The sequence below is a fragment of the Tachypleus tridentatus genome, chromosome 13 (genome assembly GCF_004210375.1).
Source record: "Tachypleus tridentatus isolate NWPU-2018 chromosome 13, ASM421037v1, whole genome shotgun sequence".
NCBI classification, from domain to species: domain Eukaryota; kingdom Metazoa; phylum Arthropoda; class Merostomata; order Xiphosura; family Limulidae; genus Tachypleus; species Tachypleus tridentatus.
The window spans coordinates 259,413,128-259,432,207 of record NC_134837.1 but is presented as its reverse complement, the minus strand read 5'-3'; the positions used below and the strand labels follow the sequence as shown (position 1 = coordinate 259,432,207).

Here is a 19,080-nt window from a genome sequence, read left to right as displayed (position 1 = left end):
AAAAACCGGCACAAAACTAAGGTCTATACTATGTAAAACTACAGTGACAAACACCACACCAACATTATTTATAAAATACAATGTGATAACTGCCACGACTTCTGTATTGGAGAAACAAGTAGAAAAATGGAAACCAGATTCAAAGAACACAAAAAGTCACCTTCACACGTTTTCGAACACTGCAAGTCAAATAAACACAACATAACTACAGAAAACACCCAAGTACTAAATAAAGAAACAAACATAAACAAACGCAAAATTAAAGAAGCCTTACTTATACAACTCAAGCCTACAATAAATCAATACAAAATAACACCTTTATACCTATATTAACAAATATAATCCAACATCTAAGCACGCCCTCTACATTCCTACACACAATTACACAACCGCCTTCAAACATGTGGTCCGCTACCGGTTAGTAACTCTTTCTTTCTTTGTGAACCTGACGATGACCGAAGAAGGTCGAAACGTTGTTCGCTCCTCTACATAGTGCTTTCTCTACCCATACCAGTCGTTTTTACATATATAATGTTGACTAGCTTCTTTTCCTCTAGTTTATCACCGCTAAATTAAGTGCGGCGATACGCAGTTGGCCCCCGTGTAGCTGCGCGAGATTCAAAGTGAATTTTAATAACGTTTAACAAACAACGAACAGCTAAGTAAGTCAAAATGTCTGTCGTGCTTAACTAAAATCTCATTTTATCCAATATGTAATTTTTTGCTCGCTAATGATTGGTTAGTTGGTTTGTTAATTTGGTGTTTTATAGCACAAAGCAGCTAGATTATATGCACTAAACATCTGGCAAAAGTTAAAAGTAAAATTATTAAAATTCATAAAAGGAAGTCGAGGTAAAACAAAGTTTAAAAACAACAACATAGAAAGCATAAAACCAATGTTTACATCTAGTCTTCAGCAGTAAGAGAAAAACTACAGTAATTCAAGATGTAAAGGACTTTCTGTAGCGTAATTGTAGCCTTCTTTCTGTAGCCTTCTCAATGTCAAAGAATATTGAAACAAGATGTTCTTATTTAAAAAAATCTTCTCTAATTGACATTTCTCAAGTTGAAACAGGTGGAGAACTGTCTTCAGAACCCACACTTGGTGGATGAGAGGAGGTTGTTTGGTTCGAGGAACCAAAGACGAGCATTAACCATCCTCTCTAAGGTCTTACAGAGACAGCTCATCAAAACAATTGGACGGTAGTTTGAAGGAATCTTGGGATCTTTCCCAGGCCTTGAGAAAGATAAGATAATAGCCTGACGCCAGGCAGTAGAAAAAACATTATCTTGCCAGATCTGTTTAAAATAATCAGAAGAATAGCAAGAGAAGCAGGACATAAATGGCGCAGCATGTCATAGTGTACATCATCAGGTCCAACAGATATACTGCCAGACTGATGAAGGGCCAGTTCGAGTACCATCAGTGTAAAGGGACGATTATAGTCATAGAGACAATCAGCTCAAAAAGAAAGAGGTGATTGCTTTGCCTGAGTCTTGATGGCTTAGAAGGTGGAGGAAGAAGCAGAAGTGTTAAATACTTGGCAAAAACTTTCACCTAGAGTATCGGCAATGCTTTGGGTATTAGCTACTTCTTGGTCATCAGAGAGCAAGATTAAGAGGGGGACAGAATTATTTTGCCCAATGACCTTTCCTATCTTGTCCCATATGACTTTGGAACTGATAGTAGAAAATATATCGGTTATGAACTTAATCCAAGATTCTTTCTAGCGTTGACGTCTTTCCCATCGAGCATGTGCACGGCCCGCTGGAAAACGATGCGGTTTGAAAATGTGGAATGTCTACAGAAAGTATCCCAGGCCCGTTTTTGAGCCTTCCGTGCCATGTAGCAGGCAGGATTCCACCATTGACGAGGATATAGTGGAAAACCTGTCATGGTTTTAAGAATACATTAAGCAGCTGCTTGTATAATACAGTCAGTTACCGTTGCCACACAGTCGTCTACTGATGGCTGACAGACGATGGCAGGATCAAGTTATGTGAAAGCAGTGAAAGAGGGCCAGTTTACCTGATCCAGCTTCCACTGGGGCACGCGGGTCGAGTGTCATCGACCACGGTCAGTCTCTCAAGATTATAGGAAAATAATTACTGCCTCGGGGATTATTGTCAACCCTCTATGACAAAAGGGGGAATAATAAAGGGAAGCAAATAGAGAGATCAATAACAGTAAATGACTGACTAGGGGATGATGTCCATTAAAGTTCCCCAGGATTAAAAAGGGAGGCGGCAACTGTTCAATGAGAGCATCAAAATCTGATTGATCATATATCTCTCCATGTGACAGGTATAGAGAACAAACAGTGATGGTATGACCCAAGGAAACACGAATGGCAGGGCCTCTAAGGGTGTATTGAGTGACAAAGACAGTGTGGGCACATGCTGATCAACCAATAGTGCCACCCCTCCATGTACTCGTCCATCGCACAGCCTTGTCATTTCTGTACAAAGCAAATCGCCGAAAGATGACTGTATCGGCGGGTTTCAGAAATGTTTCCTATAAGGAAGGACATACAGAATGGTAGGAAGCATTCAGTGTTTTGATGTCATCCAGATTAGAACGTAAACCTCGACAGTTCCATTGTATCAGGGTAGCCATTTTTATTTACGTGTAGGCGAATTGGGTGGAGAATCCTTCTGTTTACGATCACGTTTTTTTTCTTACTGTCCTTATTCGAGGGAGTTCTATCAATCTCCATGGATCCTGCCTTTGATCGATTGGGCAGGCCTTTGCTGTTGGAAAAGGATTCCAGTGACTGACGACACGAATAAATGATTGTTTTGTATCTTTGGGTGGGAAAAGATGTATCCGAGGTAATGCCTTTACCTGGAACCAAAGGATGTGGATCTTGGGATTTGTTCGAGTGTCTGTAAGGGGCAGAGATGGGTGTTGAAGTTGATTCATCAATTTTTAACCATGGAGGTCAAAAGGCTTCATTTGTTTTGAGAACGATTCTTTGAGATGCACAGAGAGATCCGTCTGCACTCCCACTGTAGTAGTGAAATGAAGTGCAGCAGCATACACCCGAGATGAAGTGGTGGACAGCAACTTTCGCGCCTCAGGATAAGTAATGTTATAAATCGTTTTCAAATGCTGCACCTCCTTTTCTTCCAACCATTTAGGGCAAGAACGAAAGTAGGATGGGTGAGAGCCATTGCAATTCAAGCAATTAAGGTCCGTTTCACACTCGTAGGCATAATGGTCCTTGCCACATCAAAGAACCACAATATAACGTCTTTGAGTGATGGAACTGCTGACAGTGGAAACATCTGAGAAGGTTTGGAATGTATGGCCGTACTCTGCACTTAAGATAACCTGCCTTGATGGTAGCAGGCGGACGTGGTGACGTAAATGTGAGAATGAGGGCATTGGTCGGCACCATAATTCCATCTTTGCGAGTCGATAGACGCCTCACTGTAAAAACTCCTTGGGTGGAGAAACCAGCGAGAGTCTCTGACTCTGGGATGTTCTTCAAATCCCTCTCAACAATAAATCATCGTGATGAATTCAAAGTAGCATGAGATGTAACCCCGATAGGTATATCCCCAATCGCCTTTGAATGCAAGACGAGTTCACTATGTTGAGATGTGGATGTTTCCACCAATATGTCACCAGATTGAAGCTTCTTTACTGACTTTGGAGAGCCAGCAAGTCCCTCTAGTCCCATCTGGATGAAAAAGGGAGACATTTACCCTAAAGGTTTGTCTCAAAGTGAATGCACTATAAGAAAATGAGGTTCAAAAGGTGGTACAAATGATGAAGATTGCTGCTCAGAATCTTCAAGATGTGGTCGTTTACCTATAAACTGTTTTTCACTATTTTATTAAGATTTGTAATTGGAGTATCCATAACAAAAAAGTAAAATTTCGATGCCTACTCACCCCACCCACCATGGAGCCCTACAAGAGGACGCATAACAATGTCATGCAAGGACACTTCAGCAACGCCAGGGTTTCGTGAGCACAATACCCAAACACCAACATAAGATACAATGTCTACAACACCTGTTGAGAACATCCAACACTAGGACTTCGTTGACCCTAGCCCGAGTGGAACAACCGACTGACCCAAGGGGGACACCCCAAGGTCGCTCGTCAAGGCCAAAGTGGTGTGCTATGGATCCTTTACTTCCCTTCGCGGGTTGCCACGCACAGCAAACACGTGGGTGGATGTTTAGATCCCAGAGGAGATAACCTGAAAAAACAGAACCTTCCCTGTGAGGTCCCCTCACCACGTACAGGAATCCACACCGAGGGGCTCGCTAATGAAAAGTGAGATTTCTGGTGAGAAGTGTATTTTCCTGTATATAAAATTATAACATACAAGATGGTTCACGTGTTTCTTCTTGCATAATAAAAAGTAAATAATGTTTGTTTTGGGATCAAATCTTCACATTCTTTGCAACAGCGAGTTTCAAGTAAGCGTAACAACATTTCTAGATTTACCTATTTACTCTTAAAGTTATTTTTTGGAAGATCAGTAAGTAGAAAGATTATTTTTAATAATAATTGGAGCCAGTGCATTAAATCCGCGTGTGACGTATTCAGGACGTCATGTGTCACCCTGATGAGAATGAGAAAAATAAAGTTATCCGTAACGGGAAGGGAAACAGAGGCGAAACGGGAAGATCGTGACTCATATTGCAAATCTACATGCACGCAGGATAAAAATTTCACGAAGTTGGAGTTGCACATTGTGTAATAAAAAAGTTTTTCTAGTATCATATAAGCAAGAATTACATTATAGTACGATTAACAAAAACCGGTGTTATAGCACGCTCAAACTCAGAGACTTCAGCGCAGTAGACGGCTTATGGATGGAACGGTAGCTGCCATTACTAAATTTAAATATACCAGTAGCTTCTGTGCAGGGCCTGGTATGGCCAAGTGGTCAAGGTACTCGACTCGTAATTCGAGGATCGCGGGTTCGAATCCCCGTTACACCAAACATGCTCGCCCTTTCAACCGTAGGGGTGTTATAATGTTTTGGTCAATCCTACTATTCGTTGGCAAAAGAGTAGCCCAAAAGTTGGCGGTGGGTGGTGATGACTAGCTGCCTTTTCCCTAGTCTTACACTGCTAAGTCAGGGACGGCTAGTGTAGATAGCCCTCGGGTAGCTTTGCGCGAATTAAAAAAAAAAACTTCTGTGCAGCTCCCCACCAGTGGCACAGCGACATGTCTGCGGCCTTATATTGCTACAAACCGGGTTTCGATACCCGTGGTGGGCAGAGTACAGATAGTCCTTTGTGCTTAATAACAAACAACAACCTTCAGAGCACTTACTATAAAAAGATGTGAAAAATGTCGAACTAAAAATGTTTCAGTACTCAAAAAACAGGAATATACCTTTCATACTTTTTATATATCAGTTTTTGAAAGGAAATTGAAGAACAAGTGGTTATACTTTAGAATTTCTAAAATGCTATTGAAGAATGTAACAACATTTCACGTCAAAATATCGACTCGCAATATTATTGAAAGCTCAATATCTTACTCCTCAAAAAAAGTTATAAAGATGAGACCAAAAGAAGAGAAATTGCAATACGACAAGAAAAATGTAAAGTTTTTATATGTCCATGAATTAAAGTGACAGAAGGCAAGATATGTTTTATGTCAAAATGCACGCATGTTGTATTTCAGGAATTTTTTATTAAATTTAGAAAAAATGGAAAAAATAGGGTCACACCGTAATTTTCAGTGTAGACCATTGTTCTCGGTTCTGAAATGACTTACTTTTGTATCCATCAAGAATAAAAACGTTAAACCTAAAATATATAATACAATTATCTTATAGCATGGACATCAAATTTAAAAAATCTGACAAGAAAACTGGATTAAAACTTGTGAAATTAACTTTGTTTCCTATGTTGAAAACAGAGAGGAAATATTCTTCCTTACAGCGATGGAGATGTTATAGTGTTGTGGTCAATCCCACTGCTAGTTGGTAAAGAGTTCTCCACGAGTAACAATGAAGTAAGCAGACGTGTATAGTCCTAGAGTAGCTTTGTGCGAAATTCAACAAAAACTGATGGTATGAAGTCTGTAGAAACATGGAATGAATAGTTTTATTCTTTAGAAACGTAAAATTAATAGCTTTCTTTTGTAAAAACATAAGTTTTCTTGTTTAGAAATGTAAAATTAATAGTTTCCTTCTGTAGAAACATAAAATTAATAGTTTTTATTCTGTAGAAACATAAAATTAATAGTTTTTATTCTGTAGAAACATAAAATTAATAGTTTTTATTCTGTAGAAACGTAAAATTAATAGTTTTTATTGTGTAGAAATATAAAATTAAGTTTTTATTATGTAGAAACATAAAATAAATAGTTTTTATTCTGTAGAACCATAAGATTAATAGTTTTTATTCTGTAGAAACATAAAATAAATAGTTTTTATTCTGTAGAAACATAAAATAAATAGTTTTTATTCTGTAGAACCATAAGATTAATAGTTTTTATTCTGTAGAAACATAAAATTAAGTTCTTATTCTGTAGAAGCATAAAATTAAGTTTTTATTGTGTAGAAACATAAAATTAAGTTTTTATTATGTAGAAACATAAAATAAATAGTTTTTATTCAGTAGAACCATAAGATTAATAGTTTTTATTCTGTAGAAACATAAAATAAATAGTTTTTATTCTGTAGAAACATAAAATAAATAGTTTTTATTCTGTAGAAACATAAAATAAATAGTTTTTATTTTGTAGAACCATAAGATTAATAGTTTTTATTCTGTAGAAACATAAAATTAAGTTCTTATTCTGTAGAAGCATAAAATTAATAGTTTTTATTCTGTAGAAACATAAAATTAATAATTTTCTTCGTTATTCCAAGTATCATATCGAAAGCATTATTCCCCTTCGTTTTTAGCCAAATAAACATCCTATAACTTGAACGTTTCGATTGTGTTATTTTCTCGTCGTGAGACAAATGATTATTTATTGTTTTAACTTTTCATCAACATAATTCATTTTAATTTATTAGCTTGGTCACGTGATCTATTGTTATTTTCTTTTGTCGATCAACCTCAATCACGAAGTTGATTCTTATGGAACAAGAGTCAAATGTGTTTATTATCGTGTATCCAAAGTAAAGTGAGCGAGTTCGAAAACTGAGACAATCAAAGGGGTGGTCGCTTAAAGAGGTGCACAATGGTTTATCTGCACTGTTTGTTTTCTTGTTTCTTTATTTTGAATTTCTCGCAAAGCTACACGAGAGCTATCTGCGCTAGCCGTTCCTAATTTAGCAGTGCAAGAGTAGAGAGAAGGCAGCTAGTTATCACCACCCATCGCCAACTCTTGGGGTACTCTTTTACCAACGAATAGTAGGATTGACCATAACATTATAACGCCCCCACGACTGAAAGAGCAAGCATGTTTGGTGTGTCGGAGATACGAATCCGCAATCCTCAGATTACGAGTCCAGAGCCTGAACCACTTGGCCATGCTAGGCCTGTGTTTGATACAAGTATTTTTTAATCTTATACATTCTACATATGAAGATCGTTCTGATCAACTCGAGTACCATGAAAGTGAATAACATTATTATCTGGATGACTTACCTTTTCTTCAGCTGCTTCCTCGTCTAAATTTAAAAGAAAAAAATATTGAGATTTATAAGTCTCATATATTTCATTTTTTTTTCTAATTTATATATACCTTAAATTAAAAATTAAAATATACTATATTCAACAGATATTTATAAGCTAGCTATCAGACCTATGTACAAAACTCCTTTCATTGTATTAGGTTGTCCGTAAATGAATGTCCGAATACTCACTATGACAGTTAGAAGCTGATTACTTAGTAACTTATCGTTGATTGGTTTAATCTAACGTTTGTCGCTTACAAGATGTAAGCTCCAAACTCCACTCAGAGTAAGTTTCGCAACACCAAAGACAGCATGGACAAGAATGACTTTCGTCTGATTTTTCTCTACGACTTCAAACTTGGACGAAAAGTTACCGAAGCTACACGGAACATTAACCAGGCATTTGGCCATGAATCTGTTACTGAACGTACAGTTAAACGTTAGTTCCATTGATTTCGACATAGAGATAAAAGTCTTGAAGATCACAAAGGTCGTGTAAGGAAACCATCTAGGTCGTGTAAGGAAACCATCCTTAAGGTATGTTAAGGAAAGCAGTTGAGACAGACCCTCGCACAACAGTACGTGAGCTTGCAGAAAAGCCAGGCATAAGCAAATCAAGTATTGTCAACCACCTGAGTGCGATTGGAAAGATGAAAAAGTTGGATAAGTGGGTTCCGCATGAGCTGACTGAAGATCAACAAAATCGGCGTTATGAGACCTGTCAAGGATGACGCTCCAAAAATTGGACGAATTGGAAATCAAGGTTCTGCTTCATCCACCTTATTCCCCACAACTTTCCCCAAGATATTTTTATCTTTTCAGGATCTTTGATAATTTTTTGAACAATAAACACTTTCAAAACCAGGCAGCTGCAGAAGAAGCTTTCAAGGAGTTCATTGACCATAGAAGCTTTGATTTCTACAGCAGGGGCATAAACAGCATCATTACACGTTGGCAAAAGTGTGTTGAAGCAAATGATGCTTACTTTAATTAAAGCATGTTTTACAACACTGGTTTATACTTTTCCAAGTTTCGCAGTTCAAAACGGCATCTATTTCTGAACAACCTAATATTATAATTTTCATCACGTCACAAGGTTGTATAAGTAAAATATATTCAGTTAAGAACTTTGGTTAAAAAATGACTTTTTAATGCAGATTTTTTTTACTTTAATTTACTGAAATATATAAAGAACAAATACAACTGGAGTTTTTTGTTTTAAAACATAACAGCATCCATATCTGTTAGTTTTCGACGTAATTCGCACCAATGTATTAAATTAAACAAAGTACAATTATATAAACGTTGATCTCTAACTTGTGTTATCATAAATTATGGTGGGTTTCATGCGAAAGTATAACAGATTATTGGAAATCTTTACATAGAAGGCATTATTGGCACCTGTTTGACTCGTATTTTGTTAATTTATTAGTGTAAAGTTAAACGCGGGCTATCTGCACTTCGCCGCTGTAGGAATAAAACCCCAGATCTCATATACATTTAAACTCCTGATAATTCGTGTTATAAGAAAGGGAGCTGAGTCTCTTAGAAATCAATATTTTGAAACTTGCTGAAAACAAATTAAAATAGATGAAGATTGTGTGTCCTGAAACTTGGAAAATAAACCAATCAGCAACTCTAATTTATCTCGAGACACTTACTTACAGGGAGGTCGCGGGTTTGAATCCCAGTCACACTAAACACACTTACCATTTCAGCTGTGGGGGGCGTTATAATGTTACGTTCAATCCCACTAAAAAAGCACCCCAAGAGTAAGCGGTGGATGGTGATGACTAGCTGCCTTCCCTCTAGTCTTATACTGCTAAATTATGGACGGCTAGCACAGATAGCCCTCGTGTAGCTTTGCGCGAAATTAAAAAATAAACCAAACAAAAACAAGTTTACCTGAAGCGTAGTTCCGCACATCTTCATCCTGAAATTTGAAAGAAAAAACAATTTTCCTGTATTAGCACTTAATTATTTTGCGATTGTTCATGGACAGTGGAATCAGGAGGTCACAATTAATAAATCTCACACTCACGAGGTTATAGACCAGAGACTGTGACGTCACAAGATCGTGACCCATGGATCAGAGAAACACCAAATTATCGTCCATGAACCGCAGAGACACGAAGTTACAGTTCAAGAACTCAGGTTCACGAAATTAAACTCCATAAACTGGGTAGTCACAAGGTCATGACGTGTGGACTACATAATCAAGAATTTATAGTCTCTGGACAGCAAAGACACAAAGTTACAGGTAATAGATCACGAAATTACAGACAATAGAATGTGGAATCACGAGATCATTGTCCATGAGTCACATGATCATCAAGCTACAGTCCATGGACTGTGTAGTTACAATATTACACTTTTCAAACAACAAAATATATAAAATTAAATATCAAAGCTAAGATATTCAAGAGAAAATAAAATGTTAGTTTTTAAGTCCATTGTTATCCAGATAGTTTATTTGAAGCCTAAAACAGGTCCAAGAAGGACAGAACAGTCTCGATTCATGCAAGTTAAATATCCAGTGCACAAACCGTGTTAGACAGCTTCATTTATTTAACCCATATTAGTGGAAAATAAAATATTTAATATTAACATCGTTCGTGGTTCCTCAAACTCAGAATATTTTTTCATGTTTTTTTCTTTAAGTATTTCCAACACGAAACATGAGTCGCTCAAGTTAACATTATTTTATTGTTTAATAGCTTAATGTTGATTACAAAGAAATAAGACATTCGATTCGTTTTCGCTAGTTGCAAATAAAGGCTTCATATTTTAATACTGCGTCAATCTGAAATCTAAAAACAACAGAGCTCTAAGGTCTAAAAACATGTTACATCTTTGTTGATGAGCCATTACACACATGAAAACGTCTCGTTAAATGTTTCTAAAGAAACGTGACTTCACGTTAAATACATCCGACGTTCAAATAGTAATTAAAATTCTTTAACTTACCTCTTCTGATTCTTTTATTTCTTTCATTACACGTTCATCTACAAAAAATAAACTCGAAAATCAATATATGAGTAGAAATTGACTTCCCAATATTTAACTCTCGACTCGTTATCCGAGGGTCGCGAGTTCGAATCCCCGTCACACCAAACATGCTCGCTCTTTGAGCCGTAGGGGCATTATAATGGTTCAATCAATCCCATTATTCATTGGTAAAAGAGTAGCTCAAGAATTGGCGGTGGGTGGTGATGACTAGCTGCCTTCCCTCTAGTCTTATACTGCTAAATTAGGGACGGCTAGCGCAGATAGCCATCGTGTAGTTATGCACAAAATTTAAAAACAAACAAATATTTAAATAGTGTTCAAAACATTGTAAAAACAACAACAGCTGTTTTGTTTTTGTAACCGAAAGCATTTTCAAATAAATGTCATTGATCGTACTAGTTCGTTTACCCAGTGCTGAAATTATGACAAAATTAGTAAGTAGTTCAGATAATATTAAATACATACATTTTAATTAAGCTTCTAAACTTTGTCCAAACGCAGAAACTTATCTTCTTCCATTAATAATTATATGAGATGTTAATGTGTTTTTTTTAAATAAAATACTGTGTTTTAAACAATGGATTTCATACTTTTCCAATGTGGCGGTAAAACAAGTCCACTTGTTTTAATAACAGGAAACTTTTCTGTGAAATGTTTTCAATTACTTGAATATTTTGTTATTTGTTTTTACTTTAGCAAAACTTAGCAGGCTAACCAGAGGGAAAGCTAGTAAACGCCAACCACCGTCAACTCTTAGGCCACACTTTTACTAACGAATTAGTTGGATTGGTTGTGCCATAATAACTTCATCGTGGCTGAAAGGACGAGCATATTCCGTACGAGGATCCGAGTTCGCGACTCTCAGATAGCGAGTTGAGCGCCCCCTAACTAGCAATTAAGAAGAAAAATCAAACCAAATTAATCACTAAGGGTAAACGCTGGTATAATTAGAAAGGTCATCACTAAAGACCTTTAGAGACACTGACGTGGAAATTACAAGAAATCCGAAACGTAACAAATAATTTGGTTAATACGTTTAAATAAAGAGTTACCTGCGATAAAAATATTTTTAAAATACAATATTAACATTTTAAAGATTAACAACAATTTATCTTACTTGTAGCTGTTAATGTAATTATACTGATACAATTTTGCTATAACTCAAAGTTTAGTTTATATTTTTTTGCTACGTTCAGATGTTTATTACAAAAAAAAATCATTTTCACTGAGTAGCTACTACAAAGAACGTACTTACGTTGAAAATGTCAATATTCCTTCAATACTGTGATCAATCTTTTTAATGAATTTAATATTTGAAGTTCATAGACGGTTTTAAAAATTGTAAACTATTTTAGAAAGGTACGTGTGAAAATATAGAAAAAATATACTCACACGTAGATATGTCACTAAGAGTTCTCTGGACTTCTGAAAAATGAAAACGGTGATACTTTCAACCAGTTCAAGAACGTGAGAAGTTCATGCATTAGCGGCGAACTAGCACGAACAACTTAAACATACGAAACCAAAACGAAGTAACGCTATTTCGATGCACGCGCGAGCCATAAGTAACATAGCTTTAAATTCCCCTGTAAGGGTCACTAAATTTTGTTCCAAAATAGGCTTATTTTATCAAATATCATGCGGTTACTGTTAAAAAGAAAAATACGTAAAACTGCGCCACACATCATGAACTTACTTTAACTTCGAGTCTTAGGGATTGGTTTATGTAGTCAAACTGTATTTTCGTATTAATTTTAAATTTTCATATCTTCACCTTCAAATACAACTTCGCTTTAAGTACGTTACGTCGTAAAACACTTTTATTAGAGGCTCTAAAATTATACATACATTTTTTAAAATATTAGAAGAAAGAAAAATCAGATCTAGAAGGTTCGAATTCTACTAAGATTCATTTTTCACTTCAATAAATAAATGTACCAGAAAATTCAAACTATTTATAATCAAACAAAATAAAAATGGGATTAATATGTATATTTATGGACATTATGGAATAGGTTTAGTTGAATGTATCCAAAGGGTTAGCGGTAATTACGGAGTTACAACGGTAAAGTTCAAGGTTCCAGTCCCCACGATGAAAAAGAACGGCAGATAGCCTAATGTGTAGCCTTACGCTAAAAACGACAACAGTGAATATAATATTTCATTATAGCATAATTTCATATTTCCTATTATTATTTGGCACATCTTAACTCCTGATATAAATAAGTTCAAATCAAATGGGGCCCGGCATGACCAGGTGGATTAAGGCGTTCGACTCGTAATCCGAGGGTCGCGAGATCGAAAATCGGTCGCACCAACCATAATCGCCCTTTCAGCCGTGGGGGCGTTATAAAGTTACAGTCAATCCCACTATTCGTTGGTAAAAGAGCAATCCAAGAGTTGGCGGTGGGTGGTGATGATTAGCTGCCTTCCCTCTAGGCTTACACTGCTAAATTAGGAACGGCTAGCGCAGATAGTCCTCGTGTAGCTTTGCACGAAATTCAAACAAATATACAATATATACAAATTAAATGATATCAAAACTTAAATTGTTTATTCTTCAACAAAAACAAACCATATGACTACGTTTTCTGAGTGTGAACTTTATTTTCACAACTAACTTGTTAACACCAGTGAAAATTTTGTCTGTGACTTTCTCATTTTAAAGCGTTATTTAAGATGTAAAGGTCCAATCCCATCATTAGAGCAACACAACAGTTGGCGCTGGGCGTTGTTGACTGTCTTCTTTGTAGTCGACCCGGCATAGCCACGTGGTTAAGGCACTCGACTCGTAATCTTAGGGTCGCGGGTTCGAATCCCCGTCACACCAAACATGCTTGCCCTTTCAGCCGTGGGGGCGTTATAATATTATGGTCAATCCCACTATTTGTTGGTAAGAGAGTAGCCCAAGAGTTGACGGTGGGTGGTAATGACTAGCTGCCTTCCCTCTAGTCCTACACTGCTAAATTAGGAGCCGCTAGCGCAGATAGTCATTGTTTAGCTTTGCGCGAATACTCAAAAGAAACAGACCTAATTTAATTATTAATTCCAAAAACACAACCTAAATGTTAAATTTCCATACTCGCGAAATGTACGTAATGACGCAATAACCGAGCGTCAGTATCACATAATAGCATTGAGGTTCGGGATTAGTCTTCTGTTTCTCGTAATTTAAATTAGGGACACACATGAATGAATGAACAGATATTTTCGCTGTTCCCGAGGACTGAACTTTGAAGTCATCTCTGCGACTTTAATTCGTAGTACTTACTTTTTCAGCGTAACAAGTGAAGCTCAAACATGTAAAACGTTTCGGAAAACCGGCATTTACCGACATTGTGGACGAAATACTTGAAGAACTATCTGGCCAAATTATTTTTAAATTGATGAGTATAAATACTTTCAGCGTCCCATGTTGAGGAAGTTCTTACGAGAAGACATGAACACTAAAATATTTGATACCGTCTTGCCTGCCACTAGAGTGCCTATAACAGCATAACTATTACAAATTCAATTATTTTTTTCTCTAAATGTAAGATGTTTTAATTGATTTGTTTTGAATTTCGCGCAAAGCTACTCAAGGGCTATCTGCGTTAGTCGTCCCTATATTTAGACAAGAGGGAAGGAAGCTAGTCATCACCACCCACCGCTAACTCTTGGGCTACTTTTTACCAACGAATAGGTGGGATTGACCGTCACATTATAAAGCCTATACTGCCAAAAGGGTGAGCATGTTTGGTGTGACGGAGATTCGAACTCGCGACCCTCGGATAACGAGTTGAGGGCCTTAACCACCTGGCCACGCCGGGTCGATGTTTTAATTAAAACGCACACATTATAAACCATTATTTAACCAAAGTTTGTATGTTCGTGTGTTTGCTTATAGTTGGCGAACCGCTGGGCCGATTTTCACCAAATCTTGCTTGTACATTCCTGGAACCTAACCCCAGAAAATAACACATGGTTTCGGCGCTCAAATGCGACCCTTATGTCTTCCCTGTGCATTAAATGGGTACGTCAAAGCATTTTAACCCAACTTATAACGCTAAAAAACGAGTTTCGATACCCACAGTAGACAGAACACAGACAGCCCATTCTGTTGTTTTGACTTTAACATTGTTCTAACCCAATATTTCATACAGATAATTTATTATGCTCTTCTGATTAATAATTAAATTAAGTAATACAGTACGAATACACACATATCCTTTATCAAGAAATGCTAAATGTTGAGAATGTCCAAATTGATACACGATAATCATTCTCATACAGCAGTGTTTACCAGATCATAATCACGATAAGATATAACCTGTAGTCTTTGTTTTGTTTTTGTCATCTATCAATTTGTTATAATCACGTTGTTAGTTATATTTTTGACGAAAACCTGACATATCAAAAACATGGTTTCTTGAGATAATTATACTCCTTTAACGTCAATCTAATACATACAATACTAATGTGAAATGAGTTACTCATCACATGACTCTCTTGTGAATTTTCTATATGACTTGCTACCTACTCTTCTTCAGAACTATTATCTTACTAACCTGGTCTCACAATTACCAAACTGGTATATCTCTGTCTCACAATTACTAACTTGGTACAACTCTGTCTCACAATTACTAACCTGGTACAGCTCTGTCTAATCTAACATTGCCAACCTTGTACAGCTCTGTCTAATCTAACAATTACCAACCTGGTACAGCTCTGTCTAATCTAACAATTACCAACCTGGTACAGCTCTGTCTAACAATTACCAACCTGATACAGCTCTGTCTAACAATTACCAACCTGATACAGCTCTGTCTAATCTAACAGCTACCAGCTTGGTACATCTCTGTCTCACAATTACTAACCTGGTACAGCTCTGTCTCACAGTTACCAACCTGGTACATTTCTGTCTCACAGTTACCAACCTTGTAAATTTCCGCTTAGAAGATCTCATGTTTCATTTCTATTTTAGCACACAGTTAATCCCTGAAGAAAGGTCCACTTGTCGAAAGCGCTGAGGTTATACGGTTTTAATGATTTTGTGTCGAGACTTCTTAAACTTACGTGTTTTTCTGACATCGTGAATACAAACAACTTGTTCTGTCTATCTGTGTATGAATCAAGACATGCTACAAACAACTTGTTCTGTCTATCTTTGTATGAATCAAGACATGCTACAAACAGCTTTCACCTTTTTTACTTAATGTTTATCAACCAGACATTCACGGGAAAAAATGTAGATTCGAATGTTTTATCAGAAAATCCTGGTGTTATTTATTTTAAAATTTCGTTTTGGAAATACTGTGATCAATTTAAAATTAGATATTTTTATTATTTCAGCAACTGCTGTTGTAGATAGATATACTGACACGACTATGCTTCAGTAATCAAGCGTTCTGATCCGAAAATTATGCCTCCCTTCCCCCAGGGGCTCAATGATAGGCCTGAAGTTTTATAATGCCAAAGACCACGTTTCTATACTTTTGGTAGGTTAAGTGCATTGTGTAGTTTTGTGCTTACAACAAACAAACCAAATTTATTTTTGAAACTTTGTAAGTTTGTGCTCAATTACAACATCGTCCACGTGTTGGAAGGTCTTTGAACCTCAGATGAATATTGTTCAGTTTAGCGCAGAGCTACATAATGGGTTATGAGTGCTCTGTCCAACAATGTGTTATCAGCGCTCTGTTCATCGCAGAAATCGAATACCAAATTTTAGCGTTACAAACATTTATGTTTACCAGAGACGTCTTCGTTCTTCTAAAATAAAACTTTAAGAGTTGTTTGTGAGGGGTTTATACTTGTGATATATTCACTCTATTTGCTTTCGTTTTTAATCATAAAATCACACAATGGGATACCTAAGATGGGAATAGAAACCCAATTTTTAATGTTAAAAACTGTCAGTTTTACTGTTTGGCACCTTTATTTTATTAAATACATCAGTACTTGGTCATTACCAATTAGTTTATAGCGATCACATGCTATAAATATTCCTATAACTTATATTATACTTACTGGTAAGATAGATAGACCTACCATTAATTAGTCGTTTTCTTACTTCCTTCAATAATTCCTTTTCTGATGGTTCCTAATAATATAAAAAGTAGCCTATAATTCAACAGATATCTTGAAACAATGTTTAGGAACTTCGTAGAAAAGTTGGTCATCTATTCTTAACATACATGTAAAGGAAGTATGGTTTTCATATCAACGATTTTGTGAGTTTAATAGGGTGCGCTGTTCTAATTATTAACAATTTTTTATTTCATTTAATACGGTAATTTACTCAAGGTAGCAGCTTTGAGATTCACTTGTTGTGAGTTTCATTAGGTATGCTTCTTTAATTAAGAACTTTTTGGGTTAGAATGTAATTAAAGGCAACTAATATAATAAATTACTTAAATCATTGTCTCCACGTTCCTTTTAAATTACACGGAAACGTTGCGGTAATTATTAACAAAATCAAAGGAACAGAACAGAAACTGATTATTCCAACAGTTTTGTTTTTTTTTCTTAGCGTTTCTTCAGTTTATATGTAATAAACAGAAAGGATGCCAGTATTATACGACCTTACTCACATCGTTGAATCGTTTCTTCTGGGGTCGATACGCACCCCAGAACCCTTTTGGATAAGTCACGTATCTTGCACGAGCTTTTTCTTTAAATTCATCTTCATCTTCAGAATATCGTTTGACATGACCATCGTAATCTCGGAAAAGTCTGTCTAATAAATTTTCCCTTTCCTCGTCTGTAAAATCTTTGAAACAAAAGGTATCAATTGTAGTAACTTTAAATAATTATTACATATAAAATGTCGATAACAAAGAGAGTCGATGACTGAGACTTTGTTTCCACAATTAACGCTCCATAACTCTACAATTAAGCGCAGTTTATTAATTATACAACATAACATGGTTTCTTAATCATTTTTCTACTAGTACTAATTTCTTGATTAAATACGGTCCGTATTATTTCTAACTAAATCAGAAATTCCAAGCAGTTTGACACTTTACTTTAAGGTTTAGAATACGGTGTTAGAAACAAGTCTAGTATTAAATTAATGGACCTGGTAGCCATTTCACGAACTTCTATGTGACAGATGTCCCGAGGAGTGATCTCCAAAGGCATCAATTCGTCTTTGCTTGGTTCCTGTTTGAATTTTCTGCACCACTAAGAAACTCGTTAGAACTTTAAAGAAAGAAAGTTGAGCACCATTTTTAATTAAGATATTTCACTAGCGTATTAAACTGGTGATACAAGAGCTTTCGAAATAAGATCTTCTGAACACATTTTGAAAATTACTTACCCAATCACTTCATTACAGTTCGTTACCCGTCGTGTCACATTATCAACGTGTTCTCAATCTAAATTTTAGACAGGGGCTCTAAGTGTATGGATCGCTTGTACAAATCCCCGTCCACCGAAGATGCTCGCTCTTTCAGCCGTGGTTACATTATAATGGGACAGTTAGTCTCACCCTTCGTTGGTAAAAAAGTAGCCCAAAGGTTAGCGGGGAGTGTTGTTAACTAGCTGTCTTCCCTCTAGCCCGTTAGTTTGAAATTAATTCGAAACTAGGGGCTGCTATACAGTGGCGTATTTAGGTAGGAGCTAAAGGAGGCTTAGCCCCAGAGACAATGATTTAATGGGGATCCCATTGATAATTTTATTCTATTTAAAATTACATGTGATACAGGTCCCGCAAAAATGATCAGCCCCTGGGCCCACAGAACCTTAAATCCGCTATACACAGATGGCCTTCATGAAACTTTGCGCGAACTTTTGAAACAAGCAAACGAAACGTAGTATTTTATCGCATCCAATGAACATGACCACCCTTGGTCCAACAAATAAACCAAATCACAATGATAATAACTTCAAACCATTTTATAGTACTGTTCCGTATAACATGCTACGTAACATGTGAACGCTAAAAACTGCTACACTCTTGTGCAGCTAAAATGCAAACAAACAAAATTAAAAAAAAAAGTTTTATCTCCTTCAAAAGCTATGTTTTAATGTTGATTAACCTTCATAACACTATTACTACAGCTTGAACATCTATTTATGAATTTGATAATTTTGATAGTTCAATTTTTGAAATGATATAATTTTATCACAGAAAAAAAACACGCCTACAGTAGTTCGCGAAAGATAATCTATCAAAATAATCATTAACATTAAACTCCATAAATCGTTTACCTCTTTTAATTGAAAAAGCAAATGAATATCCAACAAGAAGTAAAACAAAAATGAACAGAACTCGCATCGACATGATGACTGAGTGGTACGCACTTTGCTAGGCCTAAATTATAAAATGATGTCCCTGAGGCTCAAATATAAACTAGTCAATAGAACGATAACGTGAGGAAGCGTACTCTTGCGATTGATCTCAACCTACCGTAACTAAGCTGAGATAATTTTCGTGGAACAAACCCTGACAGAAGTTAGATGAAGCCGGAAAAAGAGAC

The 19,080-nt window shown here is 36.2% G+C and overlaps 1 protein-coding gene across 2 annotated transcripts in view; it reads right to left on the bottom strand.

Moving 5' to 3' along the window:
- The window catches only part of LOC143240176 (uncharacterized), a 24,563-nt gene extending 5,483 nt beyond the window's left edge, over positions 1 to 19,080 (bottom strand). The window contains exons 1-7 of one of the 2 annotated variants that reach the window (XM_076482205.1): positions 18,812 to 19,079; positions 17,191 to 17,369; positions 16,649 to 16,700; positions 12,011 to 12,043; positions 10,577 to 10,614; positions 9,515 to 9,542; positions 7,581 to 7,603 (exon numbers count right to left, since the gene is read on the bottom strand). In XM_076482205.1, coding sequence (XP_076338320.1) covers positions 7,581 to 7,603; positions 9,515 to 9,542; positions 10,577 to 10,614; positions 12,011 to 12,043; positions 16,649 to 16,700; positions 17,191 to 17,369; positions 18,812 to 18,884 — 426 coding nt within the window. In that variant the 5' untranslated portion in view covers positions 18,885 to 19,079. Of the gene's footprint in view, positions 1 to 7,580; positions 7,604 to 9,514; positions 9,543 to 10,576; positions 10,615 to 12,010; positions 12,044 to 16,648; positions 16,701 to 17,190; positions 17,370 to 18,811 lie in introns of both variants that reach the window. The other variant, XM_076482206.1, reaches the window with a different exon arrangement.